Genomic DNA, 14,743 nt, shown 5'->3' with positions numbered 1-14,743 from the left:
TGATGAAAAAATGCCTGGTTTGTTTATGCAACAAACTCGCCTTTTCGTATGATTGAAAACCCACACTTCATTAACATGGTTCAGTCATTAAGACCAGGATACAGTGCACCCAACAGAGCAGATATCGCAGGTGAATTGCTTGATAAAGCATTTGAAAGAGAAATTGAGCAGTGTGCAAAAGGTCTAGAGGGTAAAATTGTTAACCTGAGTCTTGATGGGTGGAGCAATGTCCACAATGATCCTGTTGTACGTGCTTGTGTGAAAACGGAAGAAGGGAACAATTGATACATCAGGAAATGCACACACAGCAGAATATTTACAAGTAGCAGAAGTAAAAGCTATAACAAACTGTGAAAAAAAATGCAAATGTCTAGTACACAGCTTGGTCACAGACAATGCTGCAAATGTATCCAAGCTGAGAAGAAATTTAGAAGAGAGTGAAGTGAGTCCCAAGCTAAGAACATACAGTCGCAGTGCTCATTTGATGCACCTCCTAGCCAAAGGCTTCAGTGTTCCACAAATAAAGGCTAATGTTGAAATTGCAAAATACGTCCGTAACAACCATTTTGCAGCAGCTGCTCTGAAAAAAGTGGGAGGAACCAAGCTAACTCTCCCACAAGACATGTGATTATTATTATTATAGTGGGCTGTTTTGAGCACTATATCAAGCCCTGGCCAAATCTGATGACAGTTTGTGAACAAAATTGTGAAAAAAAAATAGATGGCCCGGTCACAGCCAAAGTTCTCAACACTGGGCCTAAGAGAAATGTTGAACACATGCTGAGTACCCTGAAGCCTATTTCTGTAGCCTTGAACAAAATGCTGGGAAATAGCTGTTTTATTGCTGATGCTGTTGAAATTTGGAAGGAACTGAGTGAGATCTTAAAAAGAGAAATATGCAATGACAGAGTTAAATTACAGGCATTAATAAACAAATGGAACAAGCACTATCTCCAGCTCATTTTCTTGCAAATATTCTCAATACTCGGTCAAACCTTAACTGCTGAAGAGGAGTTGACTATGACATGGACATCCAGCAATCATCCCTCCATAATGCCAACTATAATAAACTTCAGAGCTAAGGGTGAACCATTCAAGAAATATGTTTGCTGATGATGTTTTAAAGAAAGCTTAAGCACTTGGATTCAGAGACTGTTGAAGTGATCATCTCACTTTTAACAAGTATCAGAGGGGTAGCCGTGTTAGTCTGGATCTGTAAAAGCAGCAAAGAGTCCAGTGGCACCTTATAGACTAACAGACGTATTGGAGCCTGAGCTTTCATGGGTGAATACCCACTTCGTCATGCATCCGAAGAAGTGGGTATTCACCCACGAAAGCTCATGCTCCAATACGTCTGTTAATCTATAAGGTGCCACAGGACTCTGTCACTTTTAACAGTAGCTTCTTCTGCCGGTATAAGAAAGAATATTTTCTTCCTTTGGACTAATTCATTCAAAATTGAGAAATCGCTTGAGACCTGAAAAAGCAGGAAAGCTTGTTTTTCTTTTCCAGATTATGAACAAACAGGAAAATGAAGGTGAAGACGACTGAGTTACCTGCAGAAGCCAGTATTTTAAGTTTCTCATGTTGACCTGGCTGACACAGTAGATTTTTTTTTAAATATTTCGTTTAAACTATTTTAATTAAAAACAATTTTAACAAAAACAAACCTGATTTTAAAAAATTTGAATGTTTAACTAAATTCAAATGCTTGTTTTGTTAAAATAGTATATGTTTGCTATTGAAGAAAAAAATCCAGACTATAACACGTTGTTGTTTTAGTTAAATAAAACAACGTAAATGTCTGTCTGGTGAGGTTCTTCTCCTAATACAGAATGGCAAGAAAATCCTCCAAATATTAATGATTAACCTGTTGAATTGGAAATTGTTTACCTCCCAATGACTTCATAAATATCTGCTTCAGTTACCTTTGGTAAATTAAATAACCAATCATTCATTTTCTGATATAGCTGTAAAACTAATCTGAAAAGTTTTCAAAATAAATCACAAATGCATAGAGTATACCTTCTAAAAAATGACACCTACCTCTATCTCCAAGTTGTGAAGAATATGTATTAAGGTTATAACAACCAACAAGAATGCACTTTTATGCAGAAATCCATGATTAAATCGAGTCTTCCTGACTAGTGATTTAAATCAAATCCACCCTGAAAGAACTTATCCTTACTTATGAAAGGTTTCCTAGAAGTACTAAAATAAAACTCAGACCTTATGTTGGAAAGACATCAAACTTTAGGACCAAAAATTTGAAGGCCTGCATCTGTAAATGTGTTGGACTGAAAATAAAAAAGCTAGTTTAAGAACTCATATCAGTGTCATGTTAGTTTATAGCAAGATCAATGCAATTTTTTAACATTAATACCAAACTTACTTATTTTATAATGTTATATTCAAAATTATTTTTGCTAGGGAATGAAAGGGATTAAAAGTATCGGAGGATAATTTACTGCATTTTACTGATTAAGTCTTACCAGACTTGTCTTTTATGCAACCTATTTCTGAAATGGACCTCCCTATCCCAGGACACTGCGGTCTCATCTTCAATTAAAGCCCTCTTGAAAACCCATTTCAATAAGGCCTACAGACATTACCACACTTTTCCTTTATATAAACAAGTGCTCTATTACCACCTTCTGAGTCTTATTTGATTCTGTATTATAAACTTCTGCAGGCAGGCAATCAGATCTGTGTCTTGTATAGCATCAAACACTGGTACTTAAAACTGGCTATATTTTGTAGAAACTGCCAAGATTATTTCAGTATTATCTAAGTTGCAGTAGCACTTAAGCCCCAATCAGGATCAGGGCCCTGTTATAAGCGGTACTGTAACAGGAAGAGTGCCTGCCTAAAAATGCTTTTAGTCTAAAAAGGGATACAAGTAAAACTACCACACTTGATGGTAGACTCTTGTCGTCATATTAATTCCATATGCAAGATATCATCTACTACAAAGAAGTGTCGTGTTTCTTTAAGTCAGAATAGTAGGGACTGGAGTAAGAAAGGAACATAAAGAGAGACAGGAAAAAGAGCAAGAAACACAACAGATAGAAAAAATAAGGGTGGCCGGTTGATGGGCGATTAGTGGCTCTCCATTTGCCCTTCTACACTGCAAATCAGTGACAGTCCATCAAATCTTTTATAAGATGTAGCACATTTTGGTCTCATTTAAATTTACTTATGTAGTTTTGAGAGATTACAGTTCAGAGCTGTAAGACACTTCCCCAATTTCCAGTGTTATTTATGTTGCAAAATGTACTTTTTTAATAAGTGCTTTCCCTTCATGTAGGCAGTGTACATCAATAACTGGCCATGCATAAGATCAAGTGCAACATTATCCAATCTGCCTGAAAACTGGACTCCTCTGAAAGCAATAGCAACTCGGCATTCTACAATAGGCAAGGGTGCCACTAACTGCCTTGCAGCTTAGTGCAAGTTATATTTTACAGCATTATGGATGTGATGTTTCAAATGCGCTGCTTAAGAGGTTTTTCTCCCCACCAATGAACTTGGGAAAGAACATATGTTAGACAATCTGAGTTGAGTTATTTTTCTGTGCACAAACAGCACAAGGAGAAAAGATCTCAATCTAGTCTGTGTTCCAAATGGAATTTTATATTAAATCTAAACTTATGAGCATGCCAACAGTGCAGGACTATAGCTGTCCAAGTGATCTCCCATTTTAGGACTGTACATCTACTTTTTCAGGGTCTCACCTTGATCAGATTTTATGATAAACTTAGATATTTTCTTCTGCAATATACACTGGATTTGTAGTTTTATGACTGTTTTCCATCCCACAACTATTAAATGTCAGTTATGTCTGTGGAGTACGAAAGCCATCACTTACAAAATACAAGTTTTCTGGCTTCTTCCCATACATTTGTCTTTCTCCCTCTGCATCATGAGAGAGAGAAAACAATTTACACAATTGGTATAATTTGATAAATGCAAATCAGTGGCAGCTTGATTAATAAAATCATTTAATGCTATCTCAAAAGTTGAAACTATTGCCAATAAAAAGGAATCTTTAAGATGTCAGTTTTCTCCTAGTTTGAGGATCACATGGATACTATGTACTTAGCATTACCTTGCTACAGGAAGCTTCTAGGGAGAAGCCTCTTCAGATGCTCTTGATTACAAGAGTTCTGTCAAGAGCTTTAGGCTACCCTGTCCTTTACTATTAGAGTAAAACACTTCCACCCTTTTCAGACTAGTAATTATAACAAGTTAGCCAAACACCAGTTTTATCAGGACTTACTCATAGAGGGGAGTTTCACCAATGGTAAAAACCATGAATTAATATGGTTCAGTCCAGCCTAAGCCAGATACATAAACATGTGTGGCAAGTAAAGAGATCTAGTTCTGAGGCACACCTAAGATATGCTGTTCAAATAGACATTTATCTGAGCTTAATCAAAACTGGTTACTAGAGGTAGTGTGGCCTGGAGGAACGAATAAAGGATTATTAGTAAGGCAACTTTATTAAAATAATTTAATCAACAATCCATTGAAAGCTACAAGCAACAGCAGAAGCACCCTTCCCATCCTCTCTGGGCAGGGGGTCAGAGGGAAAAAGACAGTCTTAGTATTAGGCAACTGACCAAATGTGTGTCATTTTTATTTTGCTGCTGTCAGTTTCCTACTTGTTACTGGCAAGTTCATTTTTAAGTTCTTGCAAAAGTTAAAGAAAAGATTTGTTTGGATGCCTTCATATAGTCCCAAGCACTGTGTAGTTCTTGCTATTCAAGCTAGACATTAAAGTCAGGTTGGAATTAAAGAGGGAAAAACGAATGGCTATCAGAAAGGTGTGCTCTCGCTTCCAAATACTGACTGTTCCATGAAACTTGTACTGGCTTTTTTAATGTTCCTGCTAGCACTTAGCCACTATGGTGATTGGTGCAACAAATACATCTAGCTAGATCAAGGCCAGAACACACAATATTGACAGTTGTCCTTTCCTTTGTCCATACAGCTTTATTGTTAAGAATGAGACACGTATCTTAACTGTGTGGGAATCCAGACACTTTGCTATCCTGTTAGTGAACCAAAGTTTCATACATTTGCAGAAGAATTAATAGACAAATCAAATGTAGTCATTCTGATTTATATTACACCAAATTGATCTGGGTAGCTAGCAGTCCATCTCAAACTCAAAGCTACCCATGACTGACATGGAGTTTCAGTTCCACTTTGTGATATTGGAACTGTTAGCAGCATATTAATAGTTTGACTAAAAAACTTTTGTTAGAGAATTAAAGGAAAACTCTTGTTATTTTAGGGTATGTCTACACTGGAAACCTCAAAGTGCAGCACTTTGAAGTGCAAGTGTGGTCGTGCACGAGCACTAGGAGTGCTCTCAGTGCTCCTGGTAATCCACCTCCACGAGGGCATTAGCTCCCAGCGCTTGGAGCCTGTCTACACTAGTGCTTTAAAGCGCTCAGACTTGCTGTGCTCATGGAGGTGATTTTTCACACCCCTGAGCCAGCAAGTTAGAGCGCTATAAAATTTAAGTGCATACAAGCCCGTAGCAAGTTCCTACACCTTTGTGACAGGGAAAAGAGTTCAGATAGGTACAGCTACAACCAGGAAGTAATTCTCACAAATTAACAGTGTGAAGTCAGAAGACTCAGGGAGTTTGCACCTGCCTCCTATTCAATACTTTGACAACTATACACTGAAGCCTAATGGAAAGACTGGTTGTAGACAGTTAAATCAAGAGGAGACTTCATTTAGAGTCTTAATGGAAAACTAAAAATTGAACTATAGCTAGTAATCTCTCTGGAATATACTGGTTACCTCCAATGCATCACTTGTAAATCCAAAAGTTTAACAATTTAATTCATGAATTTAGAATTTTTAAAATTCTTTAGCATATAATAGTCTAAACTAATGGTTCTAAAACAGGAAAATAGATATAACTTAGATAATATTTTCACCTCAAGGTCCCAGAGACACAGACAAGGTTTTCATTTCGAGGCCAAAAGACCAGAAACATCAAGACACTTGATCACGGCCTTGGATAGGCCAAGAGACTACTTACACTTGATCTTAGCCATGAGACCGAGAAACGACTGCTAATGACTAAGATTTTTCAAGAGAGCCTAAGGGGACTAGGCATTCAACTCCCACTGAATTTTAATAATTAGAGCACATAACACTCTTTAGATGCCTTTGAAAATTCAAATCAAGTTCTTGATACAAGTTTTGGCTAAACTCCTGCTGTATACTCCAAAAAGTTCTGAATACAGGACAAAAAAATCTGAACTGACAGGGAGACTAAATATCAAGTCTACATTTAGAAAAGATGCTAAATGGCCTAGAATTACATGCAGTGATAGTACTTCCATGGAAGTACTGAATATCTTTTCCAACAAGTCTTTAACAGTATAGTGAATTACACTGTATCACAAGAGTTAAGCAATGCAGCTGATGAAAAATCCACTGAACTCAACCAACTGCTTCACTGTTATTACACCATTACAGCCCACCAGTCAACATGCCAGAAAAATTAGTAGGCACCATGGGCTGGAAGTAGGACACTAAAAGTGGGATAGAACATATACAATGAAAATATAGTCATGTATGTCCCTCTGCAAAAGCATTCCGTGGCAACTCACTCCCTAGAAAAGCCAACTAGGGGGTGTTACTTTTGCTAATGTTACTCATTAACAGATGATGCAGAAATATGATTAAGTACAGATGGAATGTGGTAAATATGAATAGGTGATAGCATATTAACCACTTACACATATATATCTTTATCGGTGGAATATGAAATAGTGTTTCAGAATGGATAATCCTCAGAACTAAGGCAACAAACATCCCTGCTGCAGCACTTTTTGCGAACAAGCAGTCACTTGGGTCTGTTCTGAAGCTACTTATGCTCCTTCACAAATACATAACATTTTGTTTTTTTATATATGCACTTCAGAGAACTGTATGCCAAAAAATACAGGTGGATGATTAAATTCTGCCCTCTTCCTTCAGTTCTGTTACTAACCAGCTTTAGGTTGCAGTGAGTACTTATAGCAAGTGTAAGTAGATGCACTTCCATGAAAAAGTACCACTGTAAACCTTTAACTCTGAAATTAGTAAGAAGCACTGTATTAGACACAGTGAGGAAGAAGGCCTCATTACCTCATTCAAGGACAGACCACTTGTCCCTGGATTTTTTGGCTGAGCAAAACAAGGCCCTAAACTCAACTGCATTTTTCTGTCTAACAGTAACTTTGGAACATCGCATTGATCAATTCCAAAATTTCAGGGAGTGTTCTAGGCATCAAAAGACAACTCTATTGATTTTGATGTAAACCGAAATACCACAGACATCCGATTCAGAGAATAATCAGGCTTCCTGGTACTGCCTACACATATCAGAGGCAGCAATTTAACTTGCTGTGTGGCGAAGATATTTCTGTGAGAGGCCAGACAAAGTCTTACAGGGAGGTTTTGTAGGAGAAAACTCTTGTGAGTGGACGAAAGGAGGGATATACAAGGGAAGAGATGTGGGAGTGGTGATGAGGGAAATCAAGGACCCAGAAGAGGAAAAGAGGTAGGCGGCATGGAAACAGTGACCTGTAGTCAGCGAAGGATTGGGAAAGGGAAAACAGAGCCTGGGGAGGGAGGTGCAGGGGGAATGGAGAGCACAGACCCAAGCATGGAAGAGTTGCAGGGACTCCCCGAAGCAGAAAAGCAGGGAAGGTGGCACAAAAGGATCTTAAGAGGGCAATGGAGGAATTCAAGGAGCCCCTAGTGTGTGCAATGTGCTAGGCCTATAGAATCTACAAAATATGCATCCCCCAGTACTACTTTCCATTGTAAATTGTCAGCTATTGCTCATGTTTTAAGTGAGCACCTAGCAATTGGCATAGGCCAGTGCTTGTCTGAAGCCCTGCATTGCCTTACACCTGTTAAGTGTTTTGACAATGCCTGTACACATACTATGAAGCATCAAATCCTTTAGAAAGTATTCCATGACCATTTTACCACACTTCCATTTCAGAATAATTCCAGTTTAAATGGAACTCTGGCAATACCAGGGTCACAGCAGGTCAGCAGCAGAGCTGGGAACAGAACCCAGGTGTCCCAAATCCCAACGCAGTGCCCCAACAAATAGACTGTGTTCATGCTATTTATTTTCATCTACCACTTTTATAGGTTCCCAGCAAATTACAAACATAGCATCATAAAGCTCCAGCAGAAGAAACTGCCACATTCTGGTAATGTCACAAATACATTAGCCTAAAGGGCTTCCTCCCCCTGCTTTCCTAATCTATCAATTTAGCAATTAGGACATCAATTAAAACATATAATCATAGAATGTCAGGGTTGGAAGGGACCTCTGGAGGTCATCCAGTCCAACCCCCTGCTCAAAGCAGGACCAATCCCCAGACAGATTATTACTTCCACAGTGAATTGTGGTGCAATATTTCATACCTTGCAGTGTTACCTGAATGACCCTGCAAATACTGAGGGAGAGCAGCAGTTTAAAAAATTCATTTATTTAATGACCAAGTAGAGTGCGAAAGAAAAAGCAAATACATTAATTTAAATGGAGCTTGTTAGGGAAACATAGGGAGCCTGAGTAGTTTTTGCATGGAACTTTGTAAGGGCCATGAACTGTATAAATGGAACTTTGTTATCCACATTTAAGATCCAGTTGTCTATATAAAAGCAGAGTCAATAACTATGCTCTCTGGTCAGTCTCATTTGTCTCTGAAGTTATTTAGTTTGCTATGTGAATAGTTGTGGGCTAGTATAGAGTCCAACTACAAAAACTTGTAATTACAGTAAGTCTCTTTTCATTTTCACTCAGATAGTAATATCATGCAAATCCCTATGTAGAGTATGATACTAAAATATGCTGTTGTAGGTGAGTCACTCACCTAGTAACATGGGCTAAAATGAATGTGGGCTGGATTTTACTGTTTGCCCATCTCACGTCATTGAATCTGGTACAGAAACTTCTTCGTATATACTAGTTTAATTAATGAGTTGATCTGGGACATCTCAGTCAAGAAAGAAGAGTGAGTTTAGCTATAAATGTTAGCTCTTTACCTAAAATTTTAACCTTGATAATTAGGTTGCACCATTGAAAGCATTTTTAAAACCAGTCACTTGGATACGTAATATAGTAATAAACTTTTTTTTTTCTCTAAACCTAGCATTTAGAAGAGCAATTTTCTTAAAAAAGGTCACTGCCCGGGGCATTGTTTCTTCTGGGTGGTAGCTTAGTCCAAACAGGTTTAGTTTTGATTAAGAATAACTGGACTGGCCACACCCAGATGAGTAAGATTTTAGCTGGCTGAAGTCAGTTAAGTATGCTGAGTAGTAATGATCAAAACAGATAATTTATATTTCTGATCACCAAATACAGCAAACAATTTAAAGTCTCTTCTGAAATCTGAAGGATAAGGACAGGCTTTTTTTTGTATGCGCTTATTTTTCCACATACAGATACTTTAGATTAAAACATGTTGAGATAGTTTAATATTTTAGTTTCCTGCTTTATTTTTTAGCAGGAACAATGAAAACCTTGTTTCAGAATCTGTTTTTCATACTTGAGAAAAAAAATATTTCAGCACTTGATTGCAAACACTGCTGTCTGCAATAAATCTTTCAGCAGAATTAAGAAATATTTTATGAAGCTGTTGGCCTTAAAGCTTTATGAATCTAGTTTACAAGGCTGAGTTTTGTGTTAAGTCTGCACAAGCAGTGTCCCTTTCAAAAATCCTGTTCTCTCCCACCAATATGAGACCTACTGAAATAAAATTAGGAATTAGCAGCTCTGGGTATTAGTCCTTAATCAGATTGAAGCACACTTCACATTGAGAAAGTTGTTTTAATAGTTTTACATCTGTCTAAGCTAGGCAGTTCCATAGGCACTTTAAAGTTATCCTTATATTAATATTAAGACACATTACAGCCCTGTCTGCATGGGTACTTCTAGTGTGCCAATCACCAAGGAAGATAGACCCTAAATAGAACTAGACTGTCAGGATGATGCTGAAATTGCCATATTCTCTTCTACATCTTTGGAGAAGTTGTATTCCATACATTTCACTTCATTCTAAGGGATGATCACATCACATTTTATCTAGTGACTATCCACCAGGCAAGATTTAAGGTGTCAGTGACCTTAACAGAAGTTTAAAATAAGGGTTCAGCTAAAGTGTGCGCACCATTTTAATCAACACCTGCATATATCTTGCTGATTTTACAACACTGAGGGAGAGGGATAGCTCAGTGGTGTGCACATTGGCCTGATAAACCCAGGGTTGTGAGTTCAATCCTTGAGGGGGCCACTTAGGGATCTAGTACAAAAATCAGTACTTGGTCCTGCTAGTGAAGGCAAGGGGCTGGACTCAGTGACCTTTCAGGGTCCCTTCCAGTTCTATGAGATAAATACATACATATATGGAGATGTACCTAACCTGAATTCTTATATCACAAAATTTCAGTCCTCGATTTACTGTAGCTGTTACCACCAGCAATAGGATTTCTACCACAGCACACATGCAAAAGGAATCACTAGCAATGAGTTCATTGAATACTAGTATGTGTGTATTATTGTAGAGTTTGAAATATCTAGTTACCTAAATTTTTCAAAAAGTGTTTCTGGCACCTGAATTATCATAATTAGAAACTTTAACATTCAGCCCTTATGTTAACAAGTCTTATTCTAAACTGCAAGCCTTAAAAGTAGCCTAATTCTAGAGACCATCTTCTTTGTTCTAGCTTTTTATCACTAAAAGCTGTAACTTGAAGAGGGGATCAGTAGCTTTGCTACTGCCTCCTTGTGCAGACAGTTTTCTGCATGGCTGAGTCATAACTAACATTACATCATCTTACCCAGGGAGGGGCACAATTTCCATAGTGAGAATTACAACCTCATACAAACAGTACAGTATACTGAAGATTCCAGATACTTTTGTATCTGGATTATGTGAAAAAAAATATTTCTTTGAAAGAAACCAGGTTCAAAGCCCCTTAATTAGTTCATTCATAGATAAGTATTGTGCCAATATTTTTGCTTATATACAAACACGTGTATAATCAAGAGATCAATGGAATATAAAGTCTATGTACAATAAAGAGTTTCAACAAGTTTGCAAAAATGTTAGAGTTGATGCCAACAAGGACTAATACAAGTTTTGGAATTATGTATTTAAGGAAGAGAAGTCACTCAGTTACCTAATTTTGTTTTTCAGAAGTGGTGGTAGGGGGAGATTTTGGATGCTTTGCATATAATGCCCGTTTTTAGCAAGGGAGTGAAAAATAGTAGTTTAACAAGGCCAAAACTATTTACTCTGCAATATTAAGAAAACACAGATTAAATACAGTTTTATTATCTCTCACCAGCACATCATTGCAGATGTCTCTTAGCTCTGTCTCAATTTTCTCTCTGTATTCTCGGGCCATCTGCTGTTTTTTCTCAGCACCTTCCGTCTTTTGTTCAATACTCGAGACGACTCTCCAAGATGACCTACGGGCTCCTACGACATTTTTGTAAGCAACAGAGAGAAGATTCCTCTCCTCATTGGACAACTCAGCTCCTTGCTCAGTCACAGACTTCATGCAGCCTGCCATGTCATCATATCTCTCAGCCTGCTCAGCCAGTTTGGCCTTTTGCACCAGCTCATTTTTATCCATGCTGATTTTTCTGAAGAGGGAAAATAGGAAGGCATTATTCAAACAATATTCATCAAGGGCAAATTAGCCTCATATGTAGAACATGAGTCTTTTTTAAAATATATAAATATTCTAGCTTGTCAGTTATGCAACTATGGCTCTCAATGCTTGGACATTTATAAAACCAGTGACTTAAAAGTCTTCAAGCCATGACGTTTCTATAAATTCAAACCTTTACTTAATTAGCACTTCTAATCTTTTATTTCAGAGATCACATAACACTTCGAAGGTGCACCATTTCTGTGCTGTCCCAAGTATGTACACAATTCAAGTGCCTCTTGCCACTGCTCAGAGTTTTGTTCAGACTATTTCCAAGCAGCATCAGCATCATTAAGTTTATCAGTTTTGTTATTCTGATGATTAGAGAACAAACTGGAAGTAGTGTCAGTGGCTGACCATTAAACAGTACAGAGGAGGACCGGCCCAAAAAATAAATGAAAAAGAAATTAAAAAACAAAAAAACCAAACAACTTCTAGTAGCACAAAACTCCCAACTCCCTCAAGAATTTAGGCTCTAGAATGAAGAAAAATAACTCTGCAGCAGCCAGAAGTAGTTTTTAACGTTCAGATACTTACTACCCAGAGGTTGGTATCACAGCTTAGGCCAGGGGTTGGCAACCTACGGCACGCGAGCCAATTTTGCCTGGCACGCGGCTGCTGGCTGGGGTCCTGGCCATCGGCCGCGCTCAGCATCATGCTGACCTGGGGTTCCGTTCACTCAGCTGGCAGGAGGCTGAGCGGGGCCAGCGGCCAGGACCCCAGAGCAGCAGCAGGTGTGCCCCCCCCCCGGCTTCTCCCTCACTGCACTCGGGTTCCACGGCTTCCGGGAGTGTGAGCTGCTGGGGTGCAGGGCCCTGAGCCTGCAGCAGGAGGGGCGGCGGCAGCGGCTCGCACTCCCAGGAGCTGCAGAGCCCAAGCGTGGTGAGGGGGGAAAGCCGGGGGGCGCATAGGGACCACTGCCTGCATGCATCTGCTGCAGGAAGCTCCCTCCTCCCCCCCGCATCAAGGCGCAGCCTGGGCAGGCGCACCCCCTGGCTCCCCCCTCCCCACGCTCAGGTTCTGCAGCTCCTGGAAGTTTGAGCTGCCGCCGCCCCTCCTGCAGCTCTCCCCACCCCGCCCCGCTGCCTCAGCACTCCATGTGGAGCCAGCGTCTGATGGGCATGGTAAGGGGAGTCCCAGGGGGCAGTCAGGGAGAGGATTGGATGGGTCAAGAGTTCTGGAGGTCCTGTCAGGGGGAGGGGAGTGGTTGGCTGGGGCGTGGGAGTCCTGGGGGTCTGTCTGGTGGTAGGGGTGTGGATAATGGTTGGGGCAGTCAGAGGACAGGTAGGGGGTGGCATCCTAGGGGGGCAGTTGGGGGGGGTCTCAGGAGGGGGCAGTCAGGGGACAAGGAGAAGGCAGTCAGGGGACAAGGAGAAGGCAGGCTTAGGTAAGGGGTGAGGTTCTTGGGGGTGGTTAGGGGCAGGGGTCCCAGGAGGGGGCAGTCAGGGAACAAGGAGCAGGGGAGGGGTTCTGACAGGGGCAGTCGGGGTGGGAAATGGGAGGGAGTGGATGGGGGCAGGGTGAGAGGCATGGGGGCTGACACCCACATACATCCACGGCAGCCTGCAGGAGCCCCCTGGGGGGCATCGGGCCACAGCCTGGGCAGGAGGGGCGGGGGGCACGGCTTATCCCTGCTAGTGACACCGCCACCTTTGCAGGGCTGCTGCCCCCCTGCACTGCGCCGGCTCCTCCATGGCTGGGGCTCGCTGCTGCCGCAAGCATGACACTCTGGCTGTCCGGTGCCTCAGAAGGCGGCACCTCCCTGATGAGCTGCTGCAGCACCCCAAGCCAGGCAAAGCCAGTGAGTGTTGGGGTGGGGGCTACTGGGGTTGGGTGGGCTCGTGGAGGGGCTGTGCACCCTCCAGTGGAGTTCAGGGGGCAGGGAGGGGGGAACCTGGTCTGGGGAGCAGCCTCTGGGCAGGCTGGCCCCTGGGGGTCTATAAAGGCTCATTGGGATTTGCCCCTCAATGAACCGATGTGGGGGGGGGGCAGCGCAAAGTGGAAGTTTTGCCTAGGGCGCAAAATATCCTTGCACCGGCTCTGCCCCCCAGGTTAAGAACCACTGCACTAAACTGATAAGATCTGCATTTTAATTTAATTTTAAATGAATCTTCTTAAACATTTTAAAAAACTTGTTTACTTTACATATAACAATAGCTTAGAGAGACCTTCTAAAAATGTTAAAATGCGAAACCTTAAAATAAGAGTGAATAAATGAAGACTTGGCACAGCACTTCTGAAAGGTTGCCGACCCCTGGCTTAGGCCCTAATCATACACCCACATACACTTGCAGCCCTCCTAAAAGGGGAGGGGCTGAGCTTCTCATCTGCGCATTGCTCTTCCACCTAACTGGTTATGGCTTGATGGGCAGGCATATTGCCCAATTAGAGTGAAAACCCTCATTGAGATGCAAGTGTTAGCTGGGTGCGTTGTAGCCCTTTTGGTCTGCATCTTAACAAGCCCTTTCAATATACTGATCTAACTTGATTAAAATATACCCTTTTGCACGTCAGGACGGTCAGAGTCCACCACCCCCACACTCATTATGAACCAAAGACTCGTGAAATATCTGGTAATTATTTTAAGCCCTGCAATATGCACTAGCTATGATTCCTTGGTATCTTAACTGATGAAGCTAAAAAGTGAAAACTCATTTTAGCCAAGCATATTGTGTTTTTATATTACGTATTCCAATTGCCATCCCATTGCTTGCCAACAGTTTTGGTTTGGCTTATATAAGTATATTTCACATAAGACTACTGGGAATTGAATTTGTATTTAAACTCCATGAAAAAATTATTAGATATTCAGAGCTCAGGTCATCTCAAGGGTGAAGGACGTTTCAGTAGCCGTTTGAACCAACACTGGCAGAAGACAGTTGCTCCATTTCTCTGTAATATTTGCTAGGGTGGATTAAGGCCTTGACCACACTGCAAACACTGTTAAGAAGCCATTTTACAGAATGGTTGCAGCTACAGCGATGTTGCCACC

The 14,743-nt window shown here is 40.8% G+C and overlaps 1 protein-coding gene across 3 annotated transcripts in view; it reads right to left on the bottom strand.

Annotated features, from left to right (window-relative positions):
* Positions 1-14,743, bottom strand: part of YWHAZ (tyrosine 3-monooxygenase/tryptophan 5-monooxygenase activation protein zeta) — a 30,981-nt gene that overhangs the window by 14,748 nt on the left and 1,490 nt on the right. For all 3 annotated transcript variants that reach the window (XM_045005394.1, XM_045005395.1, XM_045005396.1), the window contains exon 2: positions 11,380-11,683. In XM_045005394.1, the coding sequence (XP_044861329.1) occupies positions 11,380-11,673 (294 nt within the window). In that variant the 5' untranslated portion in view covers positions 11,674-11,683. The remainder of the gene's footprint in view (positions 1-11,379; positions 11,684-14,743) is intronic.

This window comes from Mauremys mutica, chromosome 2, assembly GCF_020497125.1.
Source record: "Mauremys mutica isolate MM-2020 ecotype Southern chromosome 2, ASM2049712v1, whole genome shotgun sequence".
NCBI lineage: Eukaryota > Metazoa > Chordata > Testudines > Geoemydidae > Mauremys > Mauremys mutica.
The sequence above is the reverse complement of the archived record's forward strand: the minus strand, read 5'-3'. Positions and strand labels throughout refer to the sequence as shown.